The sequence below is a fragment of the Typopeltis vanoorti genome, chromosome 23 (assembly GCF_054136105.1).
Source record: "Typopeltis vanoorti isolate ZY-2024b chromosome 23, IOZ_Tvanoo_1.0, whole genome shotgun sequence".
In the NCBI taxonomy this organism is placed as follows: Eukaryota; Metazoa; Arthropoda; class Arachnida; order Uropygi; family Thelyphonidae; genus Typopeltis; species Typopeltis vanoorti.
In genome coordinates this window covers 5809312-5827931 of record NC_143571.1, presented here as the reverse complement: position 1 = coordinate 5827931, position 18620 = coordinate 5809312, and the positions used below count along the sequence as shown (strand labels likewise).

The following is an 18620-nucleotide window of genomic DNA, read 5'->3' as shown; positions in this document are numbered from 1 at the left end:
GACTCTTTCCAAGAAATTGTTTTCTATTATTATGTTTTTTGGTGTTACTAAACGATTAAACATGATTTTAGTTTTTTCTCTGTTTATCTTTAGACCGACTTTTCTGCTTTCATGATATAGGTCTTCTATCATTATATTAGGGTCTTCTGGAGTGTTTGCAAAAATTATGATATCATCTGCATATCTGTTATTAATTTTTATACCAAGGTTTGTCCAGTTTATATTATTAAATATTTCTTGAAGGACTGCTGTAAAGATTTTGGGTGATAGAGAGTCTCCTTGTCGGACACCTTTTTCAATTGATATTTTATAGCTACTCGTGTGAAGTTGGATTGTTGCTGTTGCAGTGAGGTATATTTCCTGGAAGAGGTCCAAATATTCTCCCTGATTCTGGAGTGCATTGATTATTGCATGATTATTGCATTTGATGGAATCGAATGCTTTTTCATAATCAATGAAGGCTAAACAGAGAGGCAATTGGTTTTCTTCTGCTTTTTCTATTATTTGTTTTATTGCATGAATATGATCAGCTGTGTTGAAGCCTTTACGGAATCCTGCTTGTTCTACTGGTTGATTTGAGTCTAGAAGAGGTGTTAACCTGTTTATTACTTTTGTGAGAATTTTGTACAGATTAGAGAGAATACTAATTGGTCTATAGTTCTTTACTTCTTCTTTGTCCCCTTTTTTAAATAACAGTATTAGAGTAGCATTTTTCCAGTTTTCTGGTATCTTTCCCTCTTCTAGGCATAAATTTAGTAAGTTTGTGACATGGTGAATTATATTGTTTCCTCCCCATTTAATTAATTCTATGTGAATTAAGTCTTTACCAGGACATTTTCCATTTTTCATTTGTTTTAATGCTTGTTTTATTTCATCTGAAGTGAATGGGGGGATGAATTCCATATGCGATGGAGAGGAGTTATTTATATTTGATTTATCTGTTGAAGGAGCACTATAGAGTTCTTTATAAAATTCTTCTAGCCTGCGTAGGATTTGTTCTTGGTTCCTTATAGTAGTTCCATTCTTATATTTTAATGCAGTTATTTGACTTTTGCCAACTGATAAATATTTTCTTAGTATTTTCATATTTTTATTGTTTTCGATTGTTTCTTTTATTTTTTTAGTGTTATAAGATCTTATTTCATTTCTCATCTTTTTCCTTATTGTTTTGCATAGTTCTACATATTCTATTTTAGAAATTAAGTTTTTGTCTTGTTTCATGTTTCATCTCTTTTTTAGTAGTTGTAGGGTTTCCTCTGAAAGTTTATGGTCTTTTGTTGTTTGTTGTTTTTGAATTCATTGGCTGTTGAGATTATTACTTCCGTTAGGTTTTTGCTTATTTTATTTATGTCTTCTTCTTCAAATATATTTATTAAGTCTGGTTTTTGATTGAGTTTTTTAATCTTTCTCTTATTTTCGACAGGGTTTAAGTTAAAACTTCTTGATTTTTTGTTGTTTAGCCATTTTATTCTTTCCGATTTGGGGTTTATTTTAATTTTGGCTCTGACCAGTCTGTGGTCACATCCTGTTTTTACTTGATTTAGTACTGAAGTATCTTGAACTATTTCTTTATTACTTTTACATATTGAAGCAAAATTGAATTTTTCATGCTTCCAGGTTGGATTTAGAAAATACAGGAGTACATTTGACCATATATTTATGCTCTCTACCATCAGAGAAAAATACGTAGAACATAATAAAGTAATGTACCATAATTTTATTGAAAGCCTTTGATTCTATTTGGCATGATGCCCTTTGGAAAATTCTGCAACATTATGGAATAGACAGCAAAATAATACAACTGATTGAATCCTTGTACTCATCTTCTGAAATGATGGTTAAAATCAAGGGGAATTATAGCACTCCCTTTTCAATGGAGCATGGAGTGAGACAGGTGCAAATTATCACCAATGTTAGTTAACTGCTTCCTCGAATATGTTGTTAATGAAGCCCTAAAGAACTGTGATATTGGAATGATGGTTGGAGGAAGAAGAATAAATCATATAAAGTTTGCTGATGATATTGATCTTGTAGCAGAAAAATCAAATCTTCAGGAAATCACCACAGAATTAGCTTATACTCGTAAAAAATATTGCTTAATTATAAGTACCCAAAAATCAAAAACAATGAGAAATATGTGTGACCAAGAAGGAAGGAAGTGCTGTAACAGAAACTGAAAAACTCCTTCTTGAGGATACACCTATAGAAGTTGATCAGTTTAAATGCCAATGCGTTCCATCTTTAATAAAGATGGAAGATCAAGACAGGATATTAGAACAGAAATTTCAAAAGCAACAACAGCACTCCAAAAACTAAATCCACTTTGGAGCTTTGGAGCACAAGCTTACAATTACAAACATATTATGCCTTATTGATACACTAGCTAATTCAGTACTTCTGTATGGAAGTGAAACTTCGACTCCTAAAAGAAGATGAAAAGGAGTTGCTGGCATTTGAAAGGAAGTACTATAGATGACTCCTAAAGATGCCATACACTGATCGCATCACAAATTTTGAAATAAGACAAAGAATCAGGTATTTCGCCAGTCCAAGAGATAACATCATAACTAATATTCCAAGGAAACAACTTAGGTGGCTTGGTGATATCTGCAGATCAAATGGTCTAACAATGCAAGTTCTTGAAGGACTTATTCCAGGAACCTGAATAAAAGCAGATCTAGAATAAATTCGATAGACAATATAAAATATGGAACAGGTGCTTCACGTACATAGCTGAAAACAAAATGTCAATCAAAGACTTGGTGGAGTATTTCCTAATATATACTCTATGGTTCTTTGTGGACTATGGGATGAAGAAGAAGAAAAAGTTGTTATAGATCTGAGAGACTACTTTTAGAATCAGCATCAGCTATGAAACACTCCCTTAACATCTACAAGTATGGCTGCATTAATTGCCGAAGATTTAGAGATCTGAATTCATTAAATTCAGGCTAAATGCAGTCATTCTTAGACTGCATTTAGCTTGAATTCAATGAATTAACTTTGTTTTTATCCATCCTCTAGAAACACAATAGACATTAGTTTCCCTTTTCAGTTACAATTTGAATGGTTTCTACAACAATTAGTGCTTTGTGTTTACTACAGTTGTAATTTCGGGGTCTGAAGATTCTGGTTAGAAATCGGGTAAAATATTAGTAACTCAATAAATTATTCTGTTCTTCTGTTTATAGAATGAATCTTGGAAAGGATACCAACTTTATGCAAATTCCCATCCAACCTGTCCCATTTGAGTAACTAGGCTACTACTAAATTACTCTGGATTAGAGAAAGTTGTTGGAAGTTTTTTCACTTGGTTATACTATAAATTAAAGATTTTATTAGATTTATATTGAAGAGTAATTTAATAATAAGGTGTGACACCTTTTGGCAACTCGTATATGAAAATATGAGTTCTGCATTACTTCAACCTTAGTATCACCTCTGGGTCTGGCTCCCACTGAAGAGACCTCAATAAAGGTCGAAACCGGTCTGGGTTGTGACCCTTCCCATAATGCATAGCATTATACATCTCTGCAAGGAGATGTGCTTTGCATTCTGCGATACTAAGGTAAGTAATGTGAAGTCTTAGCTTCTTTATACGAGTTGGCCCATTCCTGAAATACTTCAGGTGCAAACTTTGTTTGCTTACACTTAAATAAAGGATTAAACCAAGTATATAATTTCTTCATATCTTTAATTTATAGTATAACCAAGTGAAAAAAAAAAACATCCAACAACTTTCTCTAATCCAAAGTAATATCATTGCTACCTTTAAGTCTCTTATCATGACAACAAGATAGATGAAGTGTATAAAACTTAAAGCAGTTTATAGCCAAATGTAGTAAATAATAAATATAGAAATATAATATGTATTTCTATATTTATTTATCCCACAAGGAATTTTGGGACAGATTTGTCAGTAATATTGAAGATTATGTTCATAGTTGACAAATTATATGAAAGTTTTAAATTGTAAAGAATGGGTAATGTAAAGCAAATGTCAGTGGATCAAAACACTACAGATCCTTGAATTACTTGAATTATACTCTAGAAGTTTCAATAACAACATACTTGAAGTGAATACTGATATATAGTCCCAGTAGATATGTAAGAACTTCAAAAAATACTGAAAATGTCAAAAACTGAAAACCTGCAGGCATTAATGGAATAAAAAACTTATTAAGTATGAAGGCAATCTATTATATAGAAAGTTCCTAAATTTATTGAATAACTGTTGGAAAAATTGTATAATCCAAGTGGATGGCATAAAGCCAGAGTTCTTTCTATATTTAAAATAAAATAAAAAAAGTGAAATTTTGAGCAATTATTCTGTATTTTGAACAGTGCATATAAAATTTATAGTAAAATAATTTAATCATCATCAAATTCCTGCCATGTACCCTCAAGGGGTGTACAGGATATGATAGTACTACATGAAAAATTTACATCATTACTAACTTCCTATGTACAATTGTCCTCCAAATCAGTCTGTTACTTGCCAAGACTAAAACATTATCAGATCTTATATTTCTATTGTCTAAGGCAGTGCTTCCCAAACTTCTGGATGTCAGGGCCCCCTTTGCAAAATTAAAATATTTCATGGCCCCACTCGAAAAAAAATCGTAATAGAGAGATATATTATTATAATATTTATTGTATTTATATTCAATACAAAACATACACAGCGAATATTGCAAAAATCAAATGCATATATTACATTTTTTGCCTCTTACCATTTGGTTATGAAGACTATGCGGGCTGTTCTGGTAAAATATGAAATACTGTCCTTTTTTTTTTTGAGTCTGTTTCTGCTTCTTCTGATTCTTCGTGGGAATTTTTTAAAATTTTTTATCAGCCACTTATCCATCTCAGGGTTAAATTTTTTAATGTAGAATAGATCAAATAATATCACCACTTACCGATACTGGACACCACAGACTGATAACATGAAATTAGTGAATATTACCTGAATAAGGAAATCCCCGGACCAGGAACATTTTTCTCTTTTGTGACTTTTCTCCCTTTACGGTAATTAAGCCTAACGTGAAACAGACAGCAAAGGCAAGTTATTAAAACGTGCATATGATTGGTGCGGTATTAACAAAAGATTGCGCAACCGAAAGATAAAAGCATAGCTGACAATTGAGTTGAAATGCTAACTCTCTTCAACTGAATTCCATATGTGAAACTGCCATAACATTCATTATATATATATATATTACTTAGTTTTAACACTTTTACGAATTTTAACACGTTCGGTTGAATTTTATTTCTGCCTTCGGAAATCGAACTCACACACATCTAATTAATGACAATAGTTTTTAGTTAGATACTGTGTTTGCCCATGCAATATATGGTTTTGTTTCAGTCTATACAGCATAGTTTCTGTATGAGGGGACATGTGATTCATTAATTTGTGTGTTTTTATCCCAGTGGTCTCTAATTGCACTATTTTGAGAAATATATTACACAGACTCCTCATACCTTATTCACTGGCATAATAAAAGTACTTATTTTTATTGCCTCTGCAGTATAGTGGCTGTTAGGGAGGGTGTGTTGTTTACCACTGCAAGCAAGTTACTATCTCCCCACATGAACTTGTTTAAGCTTTTTTTCATGTGTGAAGTATATGTGAAACTTTTATTGGTAACAGAAAACTAGCTCGGATGACAGTGATAATAGAAAACGAGTTTTGATATGTATATAAAGTCAATATCAACAGTCCCTGATTATGAACGCGTGATGAAAGGGACAGGAAGATTTGGAACTTCCCTGGAGAGCATCCGAAGTAAATACAATTAACCACTGCCTTGTTACTTTTTTTTTATTTTAAACTGGTCCCCCTCAACAAAACCTACGGCCCCCAAGGGAGCCGCGACCCACAGTTTGGGAAGCGCTGGTCTAAGGCACTTTGTACAGTATCAATCCACCTATATCTTGGTCTTCCTCTTGGTCGTTTTTCTGCCAACCTTGTGGAGAACACTTGTTTTGCTAATCTTTCCTCACCCATTCTATTTAAGTGACCATACCACCTGAGATTAGCTCTGCTAATCCATTCCTGGATGCTGACAATGTTATTATTATTATTATTATTATTATTTCGGGCGACTCCAGGAGTCCTTAGACTCATCGAGGGAGGCCCTAAACATCATGTCCACACAACTATGCGATTACATTCTCACAGTATCTATCATACCTTGTCTTGAACTCGTTCACCGTCATAGTCATAGCACCCACAACAGACTCTGGCAGCTTATTCCACTCATTTACCACACTAAAAGTAAAGAACCCAGCTCTAACACCCCTGCTTACCACACTCTTGCCCAGCTTCCATAGGTGTCCCCTAGTTCTCCCACCACCAGTCCTGATCTCAAAATATATCTCCTGAATTAATCCTATAGAAACCCTTTAGCAATTTGAATGTCTCAATCATATCTCCCCTCCTCCGCCTATCAACTAGTTTCTGCAACCCACAAATCTTCAACCTATTCTCATATGGTTCATTCCATAGACCTGTTATCATCTTAGTCACTTGCCTCTGGATCCTCTCCACCTCCTCCCCATCAAGAAGGAACCGAGGTGACCAAATCTGAGCACAGTAGTCGAGATGAGGTCTTATCAAGGTTCGGTACAGAGGTACAATAACTTGCTTGTCTCTGCTCGTCAAGGTATTTTTCAACAACCAAGTGAGTTGATGAGCTGATTTAGCTACTTTTGCAATGTGCTCCCCTAAACTTCATCTCCCTATCCACCAACACTCCCAAGTCCCTGGCCTCATCAATCTCTTGGAGTACAGTTCCACCAATGTGGTATAATGTCAAGTTCTTTCCTAATATCCTCGTTTTTAATATGATATTGCCATTGATGCCATCTGTTCACGCCTCTAATCTTTCTCAGGACTCTCATATCTGCGGTCTCTAGTCTTTGGTCAAGTGTTTTACTTCTGACCCAGCTCTCAGATCCATAAGTTAAAATCGGTTTGAACACTGTCTTGTATATACAGCTAATTTAGTGTTCCGACTAATTTCTCTCTTATTCCATATGAATTTATTCAATTGACTTCCTACCATATCAGCTTTGTTGATTCCTGTCTATTTTTATATTTAATCTACCATCTTCACTAAAAATCGTGCCTAAGTGAAATGTTTTACTTGTTCCCCAGGTTCTCCGTTCAAAACTCAGTTGACATTTTCAACGATTTTGCCTATTTTCATTGTTTTTGTCTTTTTATTGCTGACCTTCATACCATACCTATTACAACAGTTATTCAATTTAGTCAGGGAATCTTGCAGACTTGTAGCAGATTTATTTAGAAATATAACATCGTCCGCATAAAGCAAAGAGCTGACATTAACATCTCCAGTTTTGATATCAGGTTTAATACCACTTTCCTTCATAATGTGATCCAATAGATAATAACAGAGGGGATAATGTACATCCTTGTCTCACACTGGATTTAACATGACACCATCTTCCTGTACTTCCTTCAATTCTAACTACTGACTTACAACTCAATAATTTATTAGAAGACATAAAAATATCTGTCATGCTTTTCGGTTTGAAGAACAAAATGGATACAGGCACAGTAGGTCTTGGTCATTGATGATGCCACTTAGACAATTTTCAGTTTATTAAGTAGCAAAATTACATTTACAGATAAACAATTGGCTTTAATTAAAGTAAAATATTTACCATAAAAATAATTTCATTTATATACATATTAAACATGCATTTGCTGCTTATTAGCATTAATGACATTCTAGGAATTGATGGAGTGTAGAATGTCGTTTTTTGATTTACTGCAGTTGAACAAAATCAGCACATGTATTTAGTGCAGATATGTCACTACTTTCCTGCATGAAATAGCCATAATCCAGCAATAAATTTTCTAGTGTCCTGGGTAGTCACTTGTTCAAGCTCAGGAATGATATCCTCATCACTTTCTTGTTCTAATATCTTCTGATTTGCTGCAAATTTATCCACAATTTCATCCTCAAAAATCTTCATTTTCATTATAGTATTGCAGATTATCATCATTTAATGCAATTCAGAGTTTCTGATGTTGCTCACCTAATGGGATGTCATTTTCATCATTGGCTGTATCTGACATATCTGTGAATGAATGAATGCTGTTATTTACTTTAATTTGCTAACCACAGTTAACAAAATAATTTTGAATCATCTTGTTGCTTATTCCTCAGCAACTGTCCACCATAAATGGTCTTCTTCTTGATATTCTGCAATTGAGCAGGTTCATCTCTTAGTAGCAAAAACTTTCCTTCCACTCTCTTCTGTTCTGAGCCTTCTCTTTCAAGGTTGTGTACCTGTCTCCATTCAGCATGTCATCTAGCATTGTTTTCCTTACTCTTCCTCTGGGTCTTTTTCCATCTATTTTTACTTTGATGGCATCTCTGATGATTCCATTCCCTCTCAGAATATGTCTGATTCAGTTTCCCTTTTTTTCTTTTTATCCTCCTTAACAGACTTCTTTCTTTTTCTACTCTTTTTAAAACCTCTTCATTAGTTATTTTATCTGTCCATTTGATTTTTTCCATCCTTCTCCAAATTCACATCTCAAAGCTTTCCAAAATCTTAATTTTCTTCTTTCTTCAATGTTAAGTTTCAGCTGCATAGAGAGCAACACTCCAGACATAAGATTTTATTAGGCTTTTCTTTAGGTTTCTATCCATTTTACTTCTAAATAAATTCCATTTTCTATTAAAGGCATCTCTTCCCATCGCTATTCTTGCTTTTATGTCACTTTTACATCTTTTACACTCAATACCATAAATGGTATTGATTGGAAAAGATTTTTGACTGATATCCTTAGCAGTATTGTCAGTAACCAGTAAAATTTTTCTATTGCAATTCTATGTCCCAATTCATAAGCCAATTCTTAAAAAATTCAGATTTCATCCATGCATGCATTGTTGGCATGGTACTGAACTAGTAAACTCTCCTTTGTAATTCCTTTAAAGTATTGAGACCTGATCCTTGTTCAAATAAGTAACAGATTTCGTTTACCAGTTACTAACATATTTGAACAGCGTAACACTATTACACAATTCATTGCCTTCTTTGATTCACTGCATATTTATAATGGAAGGAACTATCTGGTATGGCATGATAAAGTAATCCCATTTGGAAAATTGAAAATTTCAAAATAGGGCTATTTATATAATTTACAATTTGACCATGATGATACCCCAGCTGGCATGTAATTCTGTCATGTGCCATCATTTTACATTTTGGTTTAATCCAATGAGTACAATTTGATCGGTTAAATTCCAAATCGACAGCCCATCCTCATTCGTTTGGTATTCAGGTAGATATGTACTAATGGAGTGCACTACGAGAAGGTGAAGATTGGGACATTAGATCTCCTCCCAGTTATCCATCTCTAATCCTTAAAGCATCCCTATATATATAAAGTGATCTCTGTTATGCATTCATCAAATAACCAATCTTTCAGTAGGTTAGCATTTCAACCTACTTCTATTATCTTCTTTATATGGCACAGTACCATATAATGAAACTCTACATAATATGTAAATTTTGTGACTTATAATGGAGTTAGTAGTTTATTTACTCTGTAGCTCATTTAGTATCGACAGTGTCCTTTGGTTGGAAAGGCATACATAAAAAGTTAACTGGTCTCATATGAAGGTGGTAGGGTTTTCCTTACTATAACTTAGGTTTTCATCCTGTAAAACAAGGAAACTGACCAATGCATATGCACAATTAACAGATCAGTGCGCTTGCCTAATAGCCTTAGTTATGGTAGCTGTAATTCCATAAAACAAAAAACAAGTGAGGTTCATTCAAAAATAATTTCAGTGAAAGTTAACATTATTTCGGAAGGAAATGATATGAGCTTTTAAAGGTACTTGTGACATACTTGGATAATCAGATAAATGTAAATGCACAAGTAAATGATTACTGATAATATTTATCTTGAAATACATCAGATGTTGTAGTCTGAAAATAACAGACCATCATTAAATAATGCAGATTTAAAATGTAGAATAAATAACTATGGATTTCACTGTCATTCTGCAGGCTGCTAGCTTGAGATCTCATCTGAGATGTTATGTTAAAACATAATTAGTGATATAATATTAAAAAATAAAATAAAATAAAGTCTTATTGGAAATAAGGAAAATTTATTCTTTAAATTGTATTTTAATATAAAGCCTGTTTTGAAAGGCAAACAAGTACAGTTTGCTTAACAGTGTGAAAATTTTGCTGTAAATTAAGATGTTTAAATATTTTCAATGTATTATTTGTGGACACAATCTGAAATGTTAAAATGAGTACTATGATATTAAAGCAATGTTATGTAATTTTCTTATAAATTCATTTCACTTGCCAAGTCTTCAGTTAGTAAATTATTTTCATTGCCTATGCAGAATTACTACATTGTTTATTAGAAGTCCGTTGCAGCTTAAAGAACTAATGTTTGGTCTAGAGCAGATTTGTTGGATTATTATTATTGTTACATGACACCTCCATGGAGTCCAAGGACTCATCGTGGTAAGGCACACTACTCCACTACAACTCATCATCTCACTTGCTTAATCTTCCAAACTACATGACACTGCTACCATAAACACACAGCACCATCTACTGCCCACCACTAGTATATGTTGTCTGTAAATTGTACATGTTCTCATTTGCCTCTAGGTGAGATGAAAAACCTGAGTTTTCCAGGAGGGAAAAATCCTGCTACCTCTGCATACGAGATCGACTAACTCATCTTCAATTGAAAAAGTTCATATAACAATTTTTCTCATCATGACTTGAATTGAATTTAATTCTTTTCCAATCTAAGGACACAATGTGCTATTCTTCTTCCAGTGTGCTACAGAGGCACTTCTTTATTTTAATTCTAGCATAATGATTATCTAACCCATAGCCACTTACAAGACTAATGTGTTATAAGTTTACAACCTTTCATGGGAGGACTATAAAAAAAAATAATATATATAGATAGATTTTATAGTCCTGTCCATGAAATGTATAGTTTTTTTAAATATAAATCCTATACATGGTTGCAAAACCTATAGTACATCAGTATGTGTTTGGTGGTGGGGTGGGGGGAATATATAATAAAAGTCCTACACTAAAGATTCATAGTCTGTAATACAGCATTAGTTAATAAAAAATTCTTTATTTTAGTTCTATGAATGGAGATTAAAAAATTGAGAGGTTGGATAAACCTTTCATGCTTCAGTTACAGTACCTCTCGGCCAGACTGCAAAGAGATATGTTGGGCAGCTGCTGCTCATGATTTTAAAAACCCAATGTAAAGCAGAGGAATGAAGAAAGTCACTTCACTGGAACAAAGTCTATAGACGTACTTGTAGAAAAGACACTCAAAGTGAAAACCATCTGTGAGATAGTGGTTTGAGTGAGTCCACAAGGAAGGTATCATCTGTCAGTCCAGTCACTCTCCTCTGGATAGTATCAAGTAGTTTTAAGGAGGGTTTAGGTGCACCTTCCCAAACATATGAATGCTATTCTAAGAATGGGCAGCTGATTTGGAATTTGCATGAAATTAGTAGTGTCTTAAATGGAAAAGAATACCTAGTTTTTTTTAAACTGATGAAGCTAGTACAGGTATCCCTTGCTTAATGCAGGATTTGATTAACACAGCGAAATTAATTGCGACAATCTTGATATACGCAGCAAGAGTTTTGATTAATGCACCTTTAAATTTACCATGCAAAAACATGCAAGCCTCGAGGAGTGTTTCCTGGTCGAGAAAAAGAAAGTCGTAAGCAGATGACGTTATTCCTTCCATTAAGCATTAAGAGTGGGTATATTACAAGCACCAATTGTTCTGGCGTATTTAAAAAATACAGCAGAACTTTGAGTTTAGATAATGCACTTGGTCATCCAAATTCTCTTAATGATCTGTGTAAATTGTGAAAAAATAAAATGTGAAAATTTTATTTTTTCTACCAAATACGACACCATTGCTACAACCCATGCACATGGGCTTCATTGCAACTTTCAAAGCCAATTTTCTTAAAAAGACATTCTCAAAGGCAGTAGAAACAACAATGGGAGAAATGCGATTAAGCTACAAGAATTTTCAAATAATTTTAACATTAAACATGCAAATGAAAACATTCGTGACTTGTGAGAGCAAGTGTCTTTTAACTGCATGAGAGCTGTTTGGAAAAACCTTTTGCCAGAATGAGCTTAGGTGGTTTTCAAAATCCTGTGAACAACATGGTTGAAGAAATCATTGCAATTGGTGAAGACTTTGGTTTTGATGGTGTTGATGCAGAAGATGTTAAAGAATTATTGGATTCAGACTCAAAAGATTTCAGTGACAACGATCTTCTTGAAATTGAACAGCTCACATATGAAGACAACAAACAAATGGAATGTGAAGGTGAAGTTCTAAAGGAGATAACAATCAAAGAACCGGATGGAATATTTCACAATTTAGAATCGCTTAAAACAGCAAGTAATGGATATGGATCCAGATGTTAATCGAAGAATGTTTGCTGAGGTCTAGAGAGAAAAACTAAAACTGTTCAAACAACTCTTGATAACTTTTTTTGATAAAAAAATTCCAATAACTAATGTAGGTATAAGCATTTACTAAACATTTACTTTGCATTCATTTTTTATCTTTCCTAAAGGAGTACAACATAAAAAGAATTATTAATACAGTAATCGATTATGGACGAATTGTAATTTTTATCATTGATTATTATATTTGATTAACACGATTTTGATATATGCGGTAACATCGAGGGATTAATTAATCGTGTTAATCAAAGGATACCTGTAATGTGATGTGCTTATATTAGAAAAGACCAGAATTCACTCAGGAGAGCAACAGAGAAATCTAATCCTCTCTGGTGGTTTGTGTATTATTAAAGTTAAGGAAAGGTTGATGTCCTTTCTTGTAAGAAAGAAGGCAACACTGCATTTTGGTAGCTTTTTCTAAGATGATCAGCCCTTATTCCACTAAAGAATGGCATGGAGGTTAGTATTTTTTTTAAAGGCGATGGTTATAAGAAAATTTCTCTCTGTCTCTCTCAGTATCGTTATTCTGTAATTGTCTATAATGTGTTTCTTATACTTGTTAGAGGGGATATGCTAATACTCAAAATACAAGCAGACTTGAATGCAATTGCATATAATTATTTACTCAGAAAGATGTAGTAGAGACCAAAAACTACTTGGAAAGAAGTCAACGGACACCATAGTGTGAGGAACAAACAGCCAATGCAACTGTAAAGAAATTGTTTATTTTATTTCATCTCTATAAAGAGATTTTTATACTCTGAGTGTTTCCGATTGGTGCAATGATTTTAACTGTTTCTTTTAGAATCCAGAAAATCACTGACTCAAGACCAAATACAAAAACATACACATTTAATAAAACTTAAACAATATATACACTTTAAACAAAATTACATAAATAATTACAAAATTAACTGGATCCAAGGCCTTCTAAAATAAATCTACACTTAATGGATTTTATTATCTAAAAATATTAAAATCATTCATTCTGACTCATTCTATTATTGGATTTTGACATATACTCAGTCATGCCTACCAGACTAAACACCTTGTTTTCACAAGGTGTTTAGTCTGGTAGTCATGTTCATCAGTTTCTTTATTAGGACCTTTTCCAAAAATATAAACATTTTCTGACTGAAACGGTCCACACCCCTTAAAACTCTCCCCTGCCCCAGTTTCTCCATAAGTAAACCTTCCCCCCCCCCCAAAAGCGCACTTAAACACAATAATATATATATATTTATATATATATATATTATTAATACAAAACCCGGGTTTCCAAATTTATTTTTCCCGCATCAACCCCCTCCACGCTCCCTTCCTCCTTCCCTCCCCCTCTCGTTATAAACAACCTTCAGCAGGATCATGGAATTGGAAGACATCCCAGTATCAAAACAAGGTATGTACAAAATTTTCCCACCTCTTTTATTCTGCTATAATTGCCTTCTATACTCACCCATAATGCCCTAAAATATATATACCCTTTTTTGAGTAATTATAGCCAATGTATTTAAAATAAGGGACAATCCTAAACAAAAACAGGCTATAATAGCCATAATTTTAATAATAGTGTTTAAGAGGAGTAGCATGGTAATTTTCCCAGAAACTATACCTAATTTTCTTCTTCTTTTCCATGGGATCCTTTCTTATCACTTTTATGTAGCATACAATATTATTCCTCCTGTCTCACTGAAGTATAAATACTCTTGCAGTTCAATTTGATGCACAATTTATTAGTTTTTGTACCGGAGAAAGAAGTTTCTTCTATTACTTCATATAATTAGAGCTTTACATGTTAAGCCACTTTACAATTTCAAATTTCACCTATTACTTTTTCCATAGTGATCCGGTGTCCTTAAGACAGAGGATGAAATTTTCCATTCAGCCTTTCCTTGAGCATTCAATTAGAATGCCGACTGCAATATCTTCTTTTATTTACTAAATGCTTGTTGACAGTCACAATTCCTCCAGTTAAAGACTCACAGTTTTACGATTTCTTTTCGGAATCTTATATTAATATTCTTTCAACTGTCACGTAAAACTTAAAAACTTCCTAAGAACAAAATTTCTCCAGTCTGCATTCTTAAGCTTCCATTAGCTCTCTCTCTCTCTCTCTTGTTTTCCTCATTACCCTGATACCGAATGCTCTCTCTCTGTCAGCTGTCAATCACCCATCAAACTCCTCGGCAAGCATGCGCACTCCATGCAAGTGTCAAGCGAGAAGTTATGTATAATAGCTGACATTTGTCTCTGTTAGTGTAAATAGAATATCTAAACAAACCACCACAAATTCCTCAACGCTTTTTTAATTACAATAAAAAATTTGAAAGTAACGCAACTATCAAAATCTAGTAAGTACATAAATTTTTCAAATTCTTTACATTTCATTTTGACAATAATATCAATACTGGGCACATCACAAATGCTGATATACATGTTATGAAACCAAAACTAATAATATACTAACAGAGAAATAATTGTAAAAAGATTCATAATTATAAATTATGATTATTTTACACACCCATCTTAATAAGATGTAGGACCCTCCTTTCGCTGTGGCGCATACTTTTCACAAGCATACGATAGCAATCAATGGAAGTTTTGGACCATTCTTCCTGTAGGCATGTAATGAGGTCCTGGACTGTTGTGGAGTCGATGTCTGTTGACCTCACCAGGCACTAGAGTTCATCCCACAGATATTCAGTAGGGTTGAAATCACGACTATGAGACCAGTAAAGTGTGGTGTCCATGTCCACAAACCATGCAGTTGCAGCAGCCTTATGATATGATGCATTGTTTTTCTGAAAGAGACTATAGTTCAGTTCCATAGAAATGCTACAAAGTTGGCAGCATTGCATTGTTCAGAATGTTCAACTGCCTCTCAGAGTTCAACGTTCATGACACCACAAACAGAGTTCCAAGGCCAAAATAGGAAAAACAGGACTATACCATTACACTGCCACCTCCAAATTTCATAGTTGGAGTTATGCACTCTTGTAAGCGATGTTCACGAAGCATTCTCCACACTTACACCCATCCATATGCTCAGTAGAGAGTGTAGCATGATTCATCGCTCCATATCACAGCTTTTCAAGCTTCTATGTCTCATTGTACATACTCTTTACACCACTGACAATGATGCTGCATGTTGGTTCGGGTATTGTGGAGCTTGCATATTGTGGTCCTACCATGGAAACCGATGTTGCAAGTCTCAGTTCTAAATGTTTTTGTGTAGATTCATGTTCTAGTCAATGCCTGGAACTTCACATTCAATGTGTTGGCTGATAAATGGTGGTTTTTGTATGTCATCTCTCATAGCACTCTACAGTCATGTTCGGTGAGTATAGTGGATCATCCAGTGCAGGTAGCACTTGTAATTGATTCCCTGTGCTTCCATATTAGTATGGTATCACTGATTGTTGACCTGGGAAGGCCCAATTTGTCAACAATATGCCACACAGATAGGCCTGCAAGATGGCATCCTATCACAACATTTCTTTCAAACTCCGTTAGTACCCTTCTCGCAGCCATTTCACCCGGACACAGTTGCACTGACTTGGGATCATCATATTCTTCCAATTTATACCAGCTACAAACACGACTCATTACATGGCACAATGCACCTTGCCCATTGGGATGTTCGGTGTCTTCTTTCCAAGCAGTGTATATGACATACAGTCAGTTCTTATTATTGCAAACTAATAAGTACAAAAGGAATGGTTTGTTATAGAAATTTAGTGGAAGATCACAGAAAGTAAGTAAAAAACTGGCTATAGAAAATTTTCTTTAAATAATATTGATGTTAAATGGTTTTGCCTGAGACTTTTTATCAGTTTGTTGCAGTACACCTAAAGTGTAGCATTTACAAACAAACTAAGCATATACTGTAGTCAGATTGGACTGTATCTGAATAATTAAAAATGAAGTAATATATATAAAGAAATTATATACCATAATTAATACTTTCTTTTGTATTATATTTGCATATAATAGAAATATAATAATTATGGTTTGAAAAATTCTTTTTAATTTTTTAAAATAATTTTACAAATAGCTTGAAGATAAATTGAAAGAAAAGGTAGATCCTAGTTTATCAAGCCAGATTAATCTGAGTTCTGAGCAGGATGTATTCCACAGGTATTTTTAATTTGTGAAGGTGTATCTTATGTTACAGCCAATCAGAATTTTTCTATATTTGTAGTTGCTTTTGATAATTTAAAAATATGCCAATGTGCCTAAAATATGCAATTAAAAAAAAATTGTGACTGAATTTTTATATTAGTCTCCAACCTCTTCTGTGAAAAGTTGGAATTCACAGGAGAAGCTCAAATGGATGGAGTTGAGTAAATGTGTACTTCTGCACACTTGACTGCTAGAATTATTACTGAGACTTTTCATATAGTATAACTTCAATGGAGTACTTCCCTTTCACATATAGTACCATTCCTGATATTAGAATATGTTATCAACTTTTCATCAGTCTGGTAACTGCCCTCTGAAGAAAAAATCATATTATAATGTTGGAATATTAATCAGAGTAAAATTATAAATGCTCACTTCTATCTTTTGTAGCATTGTATGTCTGTGTGATTAATTTGTTAATCCCTGTAGTTAAACTAAGTAGATTCAATTTTTGAAGCTACTCCTTTGATTTTTATTAGAATTTTGGATTGATGTCATTCTCACATCTTCCTTTTTTGTGAACAATGTTTTGTGAGTTAACTTATGAAGGTAATCTTTGTTCTCTGATTTCTTTATCTTCTGAGTTTTCTTAGATCATCATTAAATTCCTGATATGTATCAAAGGGTGTATAGGATACTGTGATTGCAGCACATGATTAGGTTTGCATTGTTAGCTTCTTAATAATTTTCATTGAACATGACTTGTCAGGACTCCATAACATTGCATTCTTCCAAAACACTACCAACAGCATCAATCTACCTAGATTTTACTCTGATTCTTTTTTCCTGCCATCCTGTGACTAAACTCCTCAGGAATGTGTGAGCAGAGCTTATCTACCTAGATTAGCTCTGCTCACATATTCCTAAATGCTAATAATGCCAAGTTTCTTCATGATGCTTTCATTTTTAATATTCTGCCATTAAGGTCATCTGTTCACTCCCATATATATTTTTTTAATATATGGTTCTAGTTTTTAATTAGCTATTTTATTTTCAACTGAACTCACAGATTCATAAGTTGAAATTAATATGTTGGTTAACTTTATTATAAATTTATTCAGCTGACTTCTCACCATACCAATTTTATTCTTTTACCAAGTTCCAAATTTAATTTTCCATCTTCACTAAAATTGTACATCTGAATAACAGGGATATTTTACTTGTTCTATAGGTTCTCCATTGAGAATACAGTCTATGTTTGCCCATGAGCTTGCTATTTTTATAGTTTTTGTTTTATTGCTGATTTTTCTAGTGAACTTTTTTACAGTAGTCATTCACCTTAGTTGAAGAATCTTAATAACTTCTGCTGGATTTACTTATGCGTAATACATCATCTGCATAAAGAGCAGAGCAGAATTTACTGAATTTGATATCAAGTTTAACATTACTTTGCTTCATAATGTGATCCAAATAGTCTACTTACCACCCAGACTACCAGTTCATTGTTCTCATCGTTCCTCATCGTTCATTCATTCATTCAACATTCTGGCAACTTTGACCATAATCTTACCCACATCTTCTCTACATGTCGATTTCTACCCAGCCCAACTCAGCCTCATACACTATAGTATTACATCAGTGTAATACTATAATGTATGAGGCTATGGTATTACATTAGTGTCAAGTGGAATGATTTTTGGAATTTCTACGTTTTTTCCCATGGACTGACTACTCTTTCCATGATACAAATACAGCATATATTCAATGGCTCAAGCAAAACTCCCACCTCTCACTCTTCTCATTACATTGCTAAACAAGTTTAAGAAATTCATCAACAAATCTAAAGTTGACTTTGTAAGGGCCAAATGCAACAAACTTCTCTCCTCCTGCAAAAATGCATTCAAGCCTTCTGGTCCCTCACCAAGGTTGTTGGGCACAGCTTGCACACGATG

General features: G+C 33.7%; 1 protein-coding gene across 4 annotated transcripts in view; it reads left to right on the top strand.

The window, feature by feature from the left end:
- The window catches only part of Vps53 (vacuolar protein sorting 53), a 349419-nt gene that overhangs the window by 200484 nt on the left and 130315 nt on the right, over nucleotides 1-18620 (top strand). For all 4 annotated transcript variants that reach the window (XM_090412655.1, XM_090412656.1, XM_090412658.1 and 1 more), the window contains exon 15: nucleotides 16601-16683. In XM_090412655.1, coding sequence (XP_090268781.1) covers nucleotides 16601-16683 — 83 coding nt within the window. The remainder of the gene's footprint in view (nucleotides 1-16600; nucleotides 16684-18620) is intronic.